Source organism: Orbicella franksi, chromosome 13 (assembly GCF_964199315.1).
Source record: "Orbicella franksi chromosome 13, jaOrbFran1.1, whole genome shotgun sequence".
NCBI classification, from domain to species: Eukaryota; Metazoa; Cnidaria; class Anthozoa; order Scleractinia; family Merulinidae; genus Orbicella; species Orbicella franksi.
The window spans coordinates 21,124,508-21,138,573 of NC_138157.1; the positions used below are offsets into that span (position 1 = coordinate 21,124,508).

General features: G+C 38.5%; 3 protein-coding genes across 3 annotated transcripts; all 3 read right to left on the bottom strand.

The window, feature by feature from the left end:
- Positions 1-3,328: 3,328 nt before the first annotated feature.
- LOC145466731 (adenosine receptor A2a-like) lies at positions 3,329-4,536 on the bottom strand. The gene has a single exon (XM_081450439.1). It carries the CDS (start codon positions 4,337-4,339, stop codon positions 3,329-3,331), a length of 1,011 nt encoding a protein of 336 aa, XP_081306565.1. The 5' UTR covers positions 4,340-4,536.
- Positions 4,537-8,455: 3,919 nt separating this feature from the next.
- LOC145466847 (QRFP-like peptide receptor) lies at positions 8,456-9,857 on the bottom strand. The gene has a single exon (XM_081450560.1). It carries the CDS (start codon positions 9,668-9,670, stop codon positions 8,456-8,458), a length of 1,215 nt encoding a protein of 404 aa, XP_081306686.1. The 5' UTR covers positions 9,671-9,857.
- Positions 9,858-11,898: 2,041 nt separating this feature from the next.
- Positions 11,899-13,017, bottom strand: LOC145465108 (rhodopsin-like). The gene has a single exon (XM_081448885.1). It carries the CDS (start codon positions 13,015-13,017, stop codon positions 11,899-11,901), a length of 1,119 nt encoding a protein of 372 aa, XP_081305011.1.
- Between the last annotated feature and the right edge of the window lie 1,049 nt (positions 13,018-14,066).

Genomic DNA, 14,066 nt, shown 5'->3' on the forward strand with positions numbered 1-14,066 from the left:
ATTCTTTGAATTGCCGCCATGTTGGTGCTACTTTTGATAGGTACGCCAATTTCTTCATTGCTGCGAGATGTCGAATGGTTGTGTCAAATAAGCGAAACACGTACTTTTGTGAGAGTTGTAAATACTATAATGAGTCTGAGAATCAATTCGATACGAAATAACAGAATAAGGACTGCTAAGCATTGTTATTAGCGCACAGATGATGAGGAAAAAGATGCTCATTACAAGGGCACCAACAAATTATCTGAAATAATCAATCCTTATATGAATTAACATGAAATCTTCGTACAATTAGTAAAGAAAACTCATTTTTGTAGTTTTGGTCTAGAATGGGTAATTTTGAATTAAATATAAACGTATATAGGACAAATAATTCAACTACTATAATTGGCTAACGCATTCGAAGTTTATTTAGTTAATTGCATTTTTCCATTTTCCTAACATCATAGACCGCGTTGTCCTGCGATTACTTCGAGCTCGCCGCTCGGAAGTGCAAAAATTGGCTTGAAATCCTCTACGTAAACCTTTCTACTTTGGTGATGTGTTGACGTACTTCAGTAATGCCATTATTCAAGAAAGAAACACGGAAAAACTACGTCAAGGAAATATATGTACTTATTTTTATAGTGCCCAAGAGATAAATGTCTAATAGCATTTAAATTATCTGCTAATTAATTCATTCCAGAGACAATAGAATGAAAAGGTGAATGAAAGAAACGAAAGACTGATGATTTCCATTAATTTTTTAGGTTGTTCAAGTCCAGAAAGTTCAAATCCAAATGTGTAAATTAAGCCAAGAAAGGTTTTGGCCAAAACCTCGAAATTATTTTATTAACTTGAAAACCATTTGTTAGAATCTTTTGACAAACTCTTTTGCTTCGAACTGCGATTTTCAAATTGATGTTAATACAGAGTTTCTCAATTCAAAATCTTTTCGATCATGTATGATTATGCAGCATGCGTTGCCAATTACTGTTAGGTTAATATGAGAGCTTAGTCGACGAGCAAAGTGTTTGCAAAGACCTTTCGTTCTCGGATTTTAAGTATTTTCGTTGTAAAATGATTTAGCTTAACACTGAATTAAGTAGAAGACGACGGAGTATGTCGTTTTGGGTGTGATAGCGGTTTTAATAAAGAATACTCCATTACAATAAAAGTGCATTTTATAATTCATTATATAGTGTTTTCATCAAAGGTGCAGATTTTATATTTGCGAGTCTGGTTGGATACGTTGCCGTTTTAAAATGCATTCTAGGACTGATTATTTTAAATTATCTAACATTTTCTTAAAAATTAGGTCCGTCTTGTTTTCTGTTGATGAAACCATTACAGATTTTTAGGTAATAGTCTATCATTTAATAAAGAAGAGAAAATATCTTACCAGTAGCTTGCCTAGTATTTTACCGGGGCGAATCAACTGACTTGTTTTCGGGCTGATATATTTTCAAATATCATCGATATACAATTCCGCGGTACGTGTATGAAGACTGAAAATACGTATAATGTGTTTTGCGCTACCGGTGCGTCAAATTAAGCCGGCTCTTTAGGTCGATAAGTCGTTTAAAAACTGATACGGCGGCAGGGATCAAAATCGAATGCAAATTCTATAGAGTAACGGCTTGCTAACAGCTAGCTTTGTGTTTAGAAACTTGCAAGCGATTATTCATTTATTTATCTTTCTCTCAGTAAAATTATCTTAAAATAAACGGCACATCCATTACTGAAAAAAGTAAATTCCAGTGCTTGTTGAAATATAAGTTGGGCATGTTTCACACTGCAAATTTTAACCGTGCATTTAATTAGTGTTACGTTGATACGGGCAAAATCAGGCGGTTATTAGATTTTATGTTTTTTTGTGTTAGCAATTTTTCTTACGAAATAATTACGCTTCATTATTAATTCAGCCAAAAACTATGGTTTTACGCGAGAAATTCCTAAAACGCCTTAAATGTTAGATTTTCCCGTTTTCGATTCCGTTAAGTTTATCATTACTGTCTTTGAAATCGCTTAAACGAGAGTTTTTTCTAGTAGTCTAGCAGTACATTCATCAGTCAATTTGTCCAAAATCATTTATGCTTTGCAAGTTATTCCTTGGTTTTGGATTTGCCATACGCAATCTTGACAGTGATCTTTCTTTTTTCCTTGGTTCGCAGTTTCAATAAATAAATAACAAAGTGCTTGTGTGCAAAATGATACTGACATTTATTTTCACCTGCACGAAATCGCGTAAGGCGACTGAACAGTGTAACTGCAAACAACTGAACATATTACTACGATCGAACAAAATATCTCTCTAATATCGCTGATAGTAATCTCTGTGTAAATAGAATCATCACATCAAAGCTTTAGGCATTAAAATATAGAAAGCGAGCTTAATTAGGCACTGCCTTTTCCCGATGAATTTTTATCGAAGAAATAAATCAGTGTCGTTTTTCATGTTTTCGCGTTCTCATGGCCTTTCGGTCTTCAGCTTAAAACAAAAACCCAGTCGAGTCAATACACATTATGCCATCTGTTTCAAGACAAGAGTTTATTCACAAATGCAGAATATTAGCTAATCTTTTTGTTTCGGACAATTCGAAAATAGAATTCAAATTGCATTAGCTCTACAAATGCGGAATATATTGCTCCAGTCAGATTAGGCCATAATGACCTTTTGGGGCATCGCACCAACGTTGTATCGTTATGAAATATCGTAATTATCTCCTTTCTTCCAATACATCGCCAATTTACAAAGGCAACTCATAAAAATAGCTATTTCACCAGTGCGAATCTTTGCACTTGTTAGCATTTCGGAGATATCCTATAAAAGTAGTAAATAGTCTCAATGTAATTGTAATTATCACTCGAAAATCATAACCTCACATATGTAATTTACTAAAACCACGTTCCTTTCAATTCTGGAACACATGTTGAGTTTATTTGCGAATTTCGACTGAGCTAATATATGATATAGACTCGTTAATGCAGTTGTTTTGTATTAGCGACAAACTAAATACCTATTTGAGGAGTTTTCTTGAAGGACACTTTATAAATACATTAAATAGCTTTGTTTTATAGTGGAGATTGGACGTTTAAATGAACATGTCCACAAGAATTCTGTACTTGAAGAATTGACGATATATTAACAATAATTTTTCCACATTAGTCTATCTCCACAAAAATTGATCGAAACTCATTTGCCAGTTTGCGAACATCCTCAAAAAAAAAAACAAATCATCAGTTTTTAACGACCTTTAGATTTTCTATGTACTTGTTTTTACTATCACGGTAAACTTTTTATACTTTTAAGAATAAACCAACATGTCTCTCAAAGTTTGTGACAGACTTATACGAAGGTGGTTGTCTTTGGTCCTATGTCTGTCTCTTCCGCGACGATCTTGCTTCTGGTAGAGACTTTTCTTAAAGCCATATCAGAATCCAGTTTGCCCTGCAGGCCGCTTTCTTCTTGGGAGAAACATTTCAACTTTAACCGTTTCTTCATCATCTCATGGAAATCCTTCTTGTAAAAAGCGCAGATAACAGGATCCAGGATTGAGTTTAAGACCAACGTGTAAAAGGAGATGAAAATCAGCTCGTTAGTGACAAGCTGATTCTGGTCGAATATCAAACAGATGTTAATGTAAATCAGGGGCAGCCAGCAAAGAAGAAACATCCCGAGCACGATGGCGAACACGCGCGCCGCTTTCTCGTCGTTACCCGCTCGATGTCCAGTGGCGTTTCCTTTGGATGTTCGCTTCTTGTTTCTCAGCACAAACCGGTGGACGACTCGCAGTAGGCGCATGTAAACACAAACCATGGTCGTACACGGGACGAAGATGCACGTCACCAAAACAATCGCCAGGTACACTTTGTGAATGGTGGACTTCACGTCGGTGTTCCATGCCAATGGAAGAAGCGATAACAGCAAAGGAATGATCCACGAAATCGCAATGATCGTGGACACCTTTTGGCAGTTCATGATAGTTCGGTAACGGAACGGTCGTGTTAACGCGATATAACGCTCGTATGTTACGCCGCAGAGGTTGAAGACCGTCGCTAACAGGATGAAAGCCACGAAATAACCACCGATTATAGTTTTAGCATAGTGGTCGATAATATACACCGGAACAAATACGATTGCTACAAGCAAGTCTGACACTGACAAGCTAACGACTAGATAGTTCGTCATAGTGCGAAGTTTCTTATTGAAGTACACCATTGCGCAGACGAGAATGTTTAATCCCGCCGAGACAAGTCCCAGCAAAGTCCAGGATACTATCAAAGCAACAAAGGTTCTGGGGCTGACTGGTTCTAAAGTGTAACTGTTAACCTCTGTTGTTGTGTTTTTGTTTCCCATATTCAGTCGTTGCTCGACTCGTTCTTGCGACAGCGTATTACATATAAGGCCCTCTTCTGCAGCTGCTCCTAAAACGAATTGCCCGAAGATTAGTCAAGCTTTCTTCTTAAAGTGCTCTCTCCTAGATGCCTAAGGTGATCACTTGGTTTAAAATCACGTCTTATTTCTGACGGCCAACTAGTTCCAGGTTATTTTTTTGATCGTGAGGTGCTTGATATGAAAGAAGTGAAACTGCGGTTTTCATTGAAGGATCATTAAAATTAAACCTGTCTTGTGAAAAATCCTTTTAATAATCTCTAGAGATTTTTTCTTCGCTGCTATTGGAGGAACCCGAGAGAAGTTTCTTTGTTTTCTGGTGTTGCAGATTTTAATGTTTAGTTCCCAAGATTACGCGCACGAGGTTCGAATCAAGCAGCGTGTTCGTTATGATTTTGAAGCCGACGTGTCTGTCATCGGCCGAGAATTAGTTGGAAAATCAGTGAGAGTTTTGTTCATCAACGATAATTGAAATCTGCAATAATTGGGCGTCATTTCACATCCAAAAAAACTCTTCGAAAATTTAATTAGAAAATTCCATAGAAATCACAAACGAGGGATTGCCAAGGTTGCTTTGATAAAAAAAGAAATCGTGTATTCGTGGCAAATATCAAATTCATAAGAGGCGTTCAATCCAGATTAGGTGAAAGACTAGGAATTAACAATTTAATTCTTCACGACGGATGCCAGCTACTGAGAGAAAAGATTCTTTGAAGTGGTTGAAAGTAATGACATATGTTTTTGGCTCCTTATATCATTAAATAAACACAAGTACATGAAAACGAAATCGTAGTCTTGTAAGTGACAATTAAGGTTGAATTAAAACAAAAAAGAAAAGACTTTTGAGAGCTTATCGATCAGCAGAACAGAATGTGTGATCGACGCAAGTAGGAATTTACCTAATACAATATCACTAAAGAAAATCGAATGCTGTGTTTCGTGGGACGTGATCCCTCAACATATTTGATACGTTGATTACGTAGGTGGTTTTATTTAAAGCACAGCTCCTTAACAGATTGTTAATGAATTCGTCGAGCCGAATACGTATGCTTAAAGAATGCTTTTAAAACGCGCACTTTTTGCTGCGTAATTGCTTTCACACAATCGCAAGGCATTTTAGATCGAGTTGTGAAAATAATGACAGAGTACAAAATTTGAATTACAAAGAACAAGTGTTGTATGCGTACATTCGTTTCGGATTCGTGCAATTACGTGGCTGGGTTTTCTCATATTCAAGTGTTAATCCGCCCTTGTCGACTCAAATGGTCAATATTTGGGTACATTGAAATCTTTTCTATCTTGCGATCTGCAAGTACAGTCAAGATTGTATTGTTAAATGCCAAATACAAAATATTTTCTTAAATACATTTAGCTCCAATGCAAATTAATGAAATTGAAATTACATGCCGGGAAGGTGCTTAGAGGACTGTTATTATTTCTGCCGAACCTTCTGATTCGGACCGTTTTGATTGAAGTTGCTCATTTGCTATTTACGATAAGATCGTGCTACGTTCAGTGTTTCTCATTTATTTTGTTATTGTTTTTCCCTTCTTGATAGATGCGAAAAGCTTTTCATCATATGGATTTTATCTCTTGTCCCCTTTAAAGTGCTGTAAAATGGATAAAAAGGAAGGACGATTTTCACCGGAAGTTCTTTTTTTTGTAAGGCTGGAGGAGCCTGTGAATTTTGTGTGATCAAGAAAAGAAAAACCTTCTTTTAGTACGCTTTAGAATTTTTTTTTCAAAAATTTCATTAGTAGTTTGAACTTCTCGCGATGTTGGTGAGTTCTTTTTGAAATGTATTATGCTTTGTTGGTAGGTGTGATTTGACCGGTCAATGAACGAAAAGCAGCAATAAACCCCTGTCCAGATTTTGAAAGAGGCATTCGAACCCAAAAAAACAAAACAAAACAAAACAAACAAACAAACAAACAAACAGAGAAAAAACAAAAAACAAAACAAACAAACAAACAAACAAACAAAAAACACGGGCACTAGTCCCGTTGGTGCACTAACACATTAAAAAACATCTTGGATTGTTCTCTCTTTAGTGTCAACTCCTATGAATATTTTCCAAAAATACAGTTGATCAGGGTCAGTAAGCATTTCTGAGGATGTCTAAAGGAGGGGAGGTTTAAACAGAATATATATCAGTTATTTAGGTACGGACCTCAAAATGGAATGAGAGGAATGCCTACTGACGTACGCTTTGCCCAATTAGGTTTAAATTGCGGTCAGTGAAATATAGAACAAAATTCACGTCGGCCAAGGTCGAGGTGAGTGTTATCTACTGATTAAGGCGAAGGTTAATAACTGAACCCATTGACTGCTAAACTGCGCGTAAAAGTGCGTGCATGCTGAGGACCACGAACTGACAGAACAAAACGACACAACATATGTGATCCCTGGAGATCCGTGCAGTTACTTTCTGAGAGATACCTTATACCTTTTTCATTAGTAGTCACATGACCCACTAAAGAGCGCTGTCACTCATGTGGTCAGCAGCCACGCACATTTCTTGGGAGCAAAAGAAAGTGCTTGCATAAAAAAAAGTTCAACTCCTACAGGATTGGTTCAGGTACAACAAAATGACCGCAGTGACTCGGATGTAATGTGAAAATACTCTGTTGCAACGCACAAAACACGAAGCACTTAAGGGCGCCGATCTTTTCGAGCCGTTGCTAAGGAAAATTTATTCTCATATAACCTCATCAGTTTTGGTTAGTTCAGAGTTATTTCATGTGTTTTAACTTTTTCATGATCAGTAACACTAGTGATGACGTCATCAGGCCACGCCCATGGTCATGTGACTAATAAGGAAAAAAACGCAAAGGCTCCCAGGTAAATTACTTTATCGGGATTTTTTCATTGATTTAATATTTTAATTTAAATCCTCATTACGCTATGCATAGATTTTGTTTCATTTTAAAAGGTCAGATTTTGAGAGAATTTCAAAATATTAAAAAATTCGTAATTTTCTGAAAAAAAGCATAATTTTGAAAAAAGAATGCATAACTAGCTTTCCAACGTTGGCTTTAATCGAAATCCGTCGAAAAAGGCTGGATTTAATGAAAAACCGCGTTTCCTTTAGCATTTAAAGAAACCGGAAGTGCGCCCGATATATATTGGAAAAAACCCTGTTAGCACGTGCGCAATTTACACTACCAGCGCACTTCGGTAAGATCGAACAAAGCCTCGAGGAGTTAGTTTTTCTCTTTCTGTTGCTCTTGTTTTTCTGTCTTTTTCTTATTTTGTCCTTGCTTGTACTTTTTTCACTTTGCATTTTGTGAAACACACAAAAAAAAACATCTAAAATTGAAGCGAATTTGGAAGTTATTGAGTTGTTTTTATTTTCCGCGCTCAGGCTGACGTAAGTAACCGGAGGTGGAATTTCACCTCCTTAGTAACGCACGCGAGCGCGCGCATAAATCGGTTAATGGGCCCTTGATAAGCTAGAAAGAGAATGAAAATGGCTCAATAAATAATAAGCCCAACTTAGAGCACAGTGTTATTCATCGCGCACTACAGGCTAGTTTCCATATGATAGCCGCGATCGTCACAGGAAAAGTCGAGCGACTGCGACTGTCAAGATTTGCTCGCAGATCGCTTAATAATAAAAATGTCCGAGGGGACCTGGATTAAACAAAGAAGAAGTGCATTTGGCACATTTAGTATCATTGCAACGATTACTGCAACCTCTGGAGAGGTGGTCTATGTATGATTGCAACGATTGCTGAACTGTATTCTCTTTTTTCTCAGTGATCCTGGCGATCATTTGGAAGTCAGCCTTTAGAATGTTAGAGAAATTATGAGGAAAAGTTCCTTCTTCCGGGATGTTGCTGAAAGGCAGGAACGTAATCTGTGCTAACGTTCTGCTTTGCCTCTAACGTTTGAGTAGATACAAAATGACGACTTTACTAAAAATTCCAGCTTCAAGTACAACGTAATGTTAAGGATAGATGTAGATTGAATATTTTATTATTATATACTAATCAATAATAATTGACAACGGTAGCTGTCTTAAAGGATTATTGCAAGAAACTATCATTTCAGCTGTATTTGAATACGTTTCTATAATAATCAAGAATTTATTCCTTCGTTCTCGCTTGAAATTTCGCGCAGATCCACAAAAGCCAACTTTGGTTTATGGTTGCTTGGAGCGCCTTGCCATGTACGGTGATGGACTGCCCACTCTCCAGCACAGCCACATGTCCGAGAAACGGTAATCTGGCTTGTACCTTCCCTATTCAGTTGCTGTTCATTACGAGTGAAGTAATTAGTGCAAATCTTGATTTTCGGACGATGAAAGAATTGCCGAAAATATCGCGAGTAAGTTTGATTCCTGGCAGCGTAAATAACTGGATAGCAAGCTGATCTAAAACAAAGGGTTATTTTCGCCAAGAAATACAGTGCCATTGAGCACTTGGAAGAGCTTCCTTCGCATACCCCAGTTAGCACCAAGGATGGAATCAGGCATAAGAAATAAGTTGCAATGATAAGCAATGTAGTGAAAGCAGATTTAGAATACGCTGTCGCTATGTGATTACTTATCGTTCCAATAGCGTGGACGCGTTGTCTACTTTTAAGGGCTGTTCGGAGAATATGGAAGCTTGCGAAGGTCATAATAACCAATGGCAAGAAAATGCCAAAGACAAACAACAACCCTCGTAAAATATCAGCTAACGTCCATGTTCGTAAATCTTTGTTCGCTAGAAACGATGCCTCGCAGTTTACCAGCAACCACGCCACATACTGCCAGCGGAGCCTGCCATTGAATATTAAGTCCCAGGGAATACCGTATGAGACCGACAGAGTCCAGATTACAACCAGGAAGATCTGGACCCGGGTGCGAGTCATTTTGTGGTGGACTTTCTTCACGACAGCAAGGTATCGGTCGATGGATATGCCGACAAGACTCAAAAACCCAGCACTCATAGAAGAGTTAAAAATAGAAGAAGTTGTAATGCACCACGCAGTTCGATCAAACATTTCACCGTGCACTACTAGAATAGAAACGTGTGTGGCAATGCCCAAAATGGACGATGCAAACTCGGCTGTTAGGTGACTGATGACCAACATGTTCGTCGTTGTACGCATTCTGACGTCTTTTGCAAAAGCAAAAATAAACATACCATCTCCCAAAGCAGCAAAGACGTAGAACAAAAGAACAATGGTGCAAACTATAATCACATGTGTTTCGTTTGGGTGAAGAATCGACAAACATTCATTCTTCGTCTCCGCTGACGGAGCCTTGGTTAGCACCTCTTGGGTTGTGTAGTTAGATTCCAAGGCCATGCAGTGCACTGTTATCCTCGATCACAGTGTCAGCAATAAGAACAACTATACATCTGTGTCTTTTGTCAGCAGACTTTGGACTTGTTTCGCCTCAAACAATAAAGATACGATTAGTTATGGAACTTGAAACATTATGATTCACCAGTTTCTCTCCATTGAACATTTAAGCTTTCAATCGCTAGCTCAAGGTGCCTTTGGGTTATTGTTTTCATATAACTTAAATGGGAACCGCAAATCAATCAGCATGATTTTGCCATTCCTTAGCTTCTTACCATGCATCCAGTCGTCTAAAGAATTGAAATAATTTCGTACTGTGATCAAAGGCTGAAGAACGACGAACCGTGGAGTAGATGGTGAATCATACGGTTCCGAAAGTTAAAAATGCAAATGTTATACCCTCGCAAACTTACTCCGAGGCTTTTTCTAGTGTCAGGCTGAAAACTTTCGCTACTTCCTGTTTTATCTGTGCTTTGAAGAGCTAATGCGTATTGTTAGTTTATCGACAGAGTCACGTGAACATCAGATGCGATGAGCTGATTTTGGAATTCATCATGCCAAGACGCAGACGTGATCCATGATGCATTCATGATCAATGAAACGTAAAACTAGACCAAAACAGTCGATTTGTCTGGATTAATTACCGTTAATAGCACAATGATCAGGCAAGCATGCAGAGCCGTCAAATCAAAGACTAACGCACAAAACATCACCACAGCAGGTTTTTCACCAAATGACTCTCTCCTTCAGTAGCTTCAGGCTCTCATGAATCTCGTCATGAAAGGCGGAACGGCTTCCTCTACCATTATGCGTTAATAAATGGCTTCCGTTCTCAAACACCGTCACAGCGCAAATTAGCTACTTTACTGTTCAGTAAAGCCACCGTAAAGTAACCGTAAAGCCGGTATTTACGGAACGTTACTTATCCGTAAAGCGGAAATTTCTGGTGGCTAACAGTGTATAAATTACTCAAAGATATGGTGTCACAAAGTCTCTAAAGGACACAAAGAGCTCTCGCTTGAGACGGCTGAGGAAATCAAGAAAGATTTTCAAAGCAAACTTTGTTTTTCTAGGGTCACAACGAAATATACTAAAAAAAAAACTAATTATTAAGTGCTATTTCTTAGAGCTGACTAGCACTGACTCTTGATGCCGTGTAAATCGCTTGGTGTTTCAGATAACACACTAGTCTCACACAAGACTAGTATAGTCTAGTCGTTGAAGGAAATATGTAGTTTATACTGGCACAAAAGGACAAGTTACAAGTGGACTATTCATGGCATACTACGGGAAAACACCGCTTAATTATGTTATCCAATGCTCCACCAGAGCTGGTATATATAAAATTTTGTGAAGATTTCTTAGACGACTATACACAAAGATTGCGGTCGAATATTTCCAACTAGAGTATTTTCCGAGCAATTTAAACGACTTGGAAACTACTCAAAGTAAAAAGTAAGTACAAAGTATATTTGGCAACCAAGATATGCCTTGTACTTACAGTCAAGGACACTGATTATCTATAGCTTTTAACAGCAAAATCCGTTGTGTTTGGACCACTTCTTTAAGAGTCAGGCGAAGAATGTTTAATGGATAAGTGAATAAAGTGGAAGAGAAGCCAACAAAAGCTAACCTTCGTAAATTTCGCTCATGCATGTCCCATTCTACTGTCTGTGCATTCTAATGTCTGTCTGTGTATCACGATGCCCAAGACTCGTGCGAGAACTTGAACAATAACATGCGTTTTCTTAACGATGAGCATTGGCATCGGTCTAAATCTGCTACAAGTCTCCACCCTTTAAGCGGCCTTTTATTGAAAGAGCTGGCGCATATATATCTGGAGAAGTTGCAGCTCCGCACGGAACAAAACTGAATGTGTTGGGAAACAAGCCGATCTCAAGAACAGATCTCTGGAAGTCGCACCGTTTTAGTCACTATTCTTACACTTTTCAGCTTTGCTAGTTCTTTAGCTTAATTAACTCGGATTTTGACTTAAATGCGCAAGATTCCACAAACAACATAAATAAGAAATCGAAAACAACAATATATAATAAATGTAATAAAAATTTTCACCCATGACTTCTTGATACCTCCCCGACGAAGAAGTTTCTAATTTTTGACGGAAGTTTGGTGAAAGTCAATACGCTGATTCGACCATTCGAAATTCCATTGTAACGAATGCTGAGTAAGCGCTCAAAGTTTTGACATCGCGTTTGTTGCGAATGGCTATGCTAAAGATCATATAAGTCAGTAAAAGCTAATTTGACGGGCTTTCCTCTAAACGACCTCGTTTTAGGTTCGTAGGGCGTGACAATGTTACACGTTGAACTGTGACTGGGGTTTTGCGTACAAACGTACACGTTACTCGTACTCAATCCATAATCGGTCGGTCTGCAACGCATCGATGCGTAGGCCCTTCGTATATATCTGAATTTCTTTACGAAGAACGACCGAACGTAACCGGAAAATTTCCGATTGCGAGCGATAAAAATCACCGGATAACACACGGAACGGAAGCTCATAGCGACCTTGGCGATGCTGTGTAGTGCGAGAGAGTAGAAACTCGAACTGCCTTCTCTGAAAACGTACAATATCATGCTCGGCGTGAGGCAGAGAAAGTACACAGTTATGATAAGAATCGTTGTAAACGCAGACCTCATGTACGCATCAGCAGGATTCCTTGGATATTCGAGCACGTGAACGCGAGCGCGCTTGTGAATGGCGCTCCGGAGGATTCTCACACTTGCGTAAAATATTATACAGCATGGAATGAAAAAGGACAATATCCAGAGTACGATCCGAAAGGTTAGCACAGGAACGTTGTGATGCTCTCGCAGTGTCAGGTACTTTTCGCAGTTTCCGAGCACCCAGGCTATAAATCTCTTTCCGGGCTTGTTTATAAGGATTAAGTCCCAGGGAATCGCCGACACCACAGCTTGGCTCCAAATGAAAATGATGACACGCGTGATTACTTTCTTAGTGAACTTGTGATGACTTCTCTTCACGACAGCAAAGTAGCGATCCACAGAAATGGCCGCCAAACTCAATACGGAAACAAAGAACAAAAACATGTTGACTGTGCCGGCAAAAATACACAAATTCCCGCCCAGAACCTCGAGTCGAATCAGGCTCGATCCGTAGACGAGAATGCCATTGATGGCGAATGAAAACTCCGCAGAAATGTGGCTTATAACTAACATATTGGTGGTTGTTTGCATTCGATAATCCCGCCAATAAGCCACAAGAAGAATCCCGTTGCCGACCATTCCTAACACAAACAGGATCAACACAATGATTCCCTGGCTGAGTATGGCACATTTGTCGTTTGCAACTTCAGTCTCGAAAACCATTTCCTCTGTACAACTGATGAATAACCTCTTGTAGAGTGTCTTGCTATAAAACGACGCCTCTACGTTTCCTTTCCCCACGACGCCTATATGTTTCCTACCCCCACTGTAGATCGCTGGAAAAACTTGACTCAACTCGTGAACATTCCAGGGTATCTATTAATGATATCTTCTGTTGATTTCGTGTTTTTTTTAGTTGTCTGGTATGAGTTAAACACTTGTCACACGACTAATTACCCGTTGAATGGTTAAGTGTCGTGAATAAAATCTTTCTGAGCGGCAATGCATGATGTACAATATTGAACACTTAAATTGTTCACGAATCGAGTTACTAATTACTTATGTGTTCCTAATTACTAATGTGGTCTTTGTTGTGGCCATCAACAACAGCTTCTGTAGCTTGTTCTTTAAAACTAGTTGTCTGCTTCGATATAATTCGAATACACACGGTGTAGATTTAGCGGTTAGCCACATGATCAGAGGTCAGCTTGTTTCGAGAACCTTGGTGAAGTGTTATATTTAGATCACCAAAAAATATATTTCAACAAGTCTTCAATATTGGCTTTGAATGGCTTATCCTTACGTGAGGTGGAACACGAAACAGCTTCGTCACTGTTATTAAGTGGATAGACCACCTACAACGACTTCAAATCGGATGTTTCCACCGTAATAGTTTACTCTCGGTGATATAACTAATTCATCCTTTTATGCGGTCGTCGTAATATTACCGACGTTAGTAATGTTTCAATTCAAGCTGATAAACCACAATATCATCTACACTAAAGACAAACTCAAAAGAGCCAACATAATATCTGATGATTTGTGCCATTCATGTATAAGTGAAAGGCATACAATCCAGCATATGTTTTTAATGTGCTCCCATGTAGCTTTATTTAATTTGGAATGAATTTTTTGACTGGTGGTCGCAAGTCACAGGTGAAAACATTCAGTCACCAGACTCAACTCTCATTACGGACCTACAAACTCACTCAATCACCATCAACCCCTAAGCTTGGCTTTACTGGTGACAAAATACTTCTTTTACGAATGCA

Coding starts and splice junctions, on each gene's coding strand:
- LOC145466731 (XM_081450439.1), bottom strand. CDS start 4,339: ATGGGAAACAAAAACACAACAACAGAGGTTAACAGTTACACTTTAGAA.
- LOC145466847 (XM_081450560.1), bottom strand. CDS start 9,670: ATGGCCTTGGAATCTAACTACACAACCCAAGAGGTGCTAACCAAGGCT.
- LOC145465108 (XM_081448885.1), bottom strand. CDS start 13,017: ATGGTTTTCGAGACTGAAGTTGCAAACGACAAATGTGCCATACTCAGC.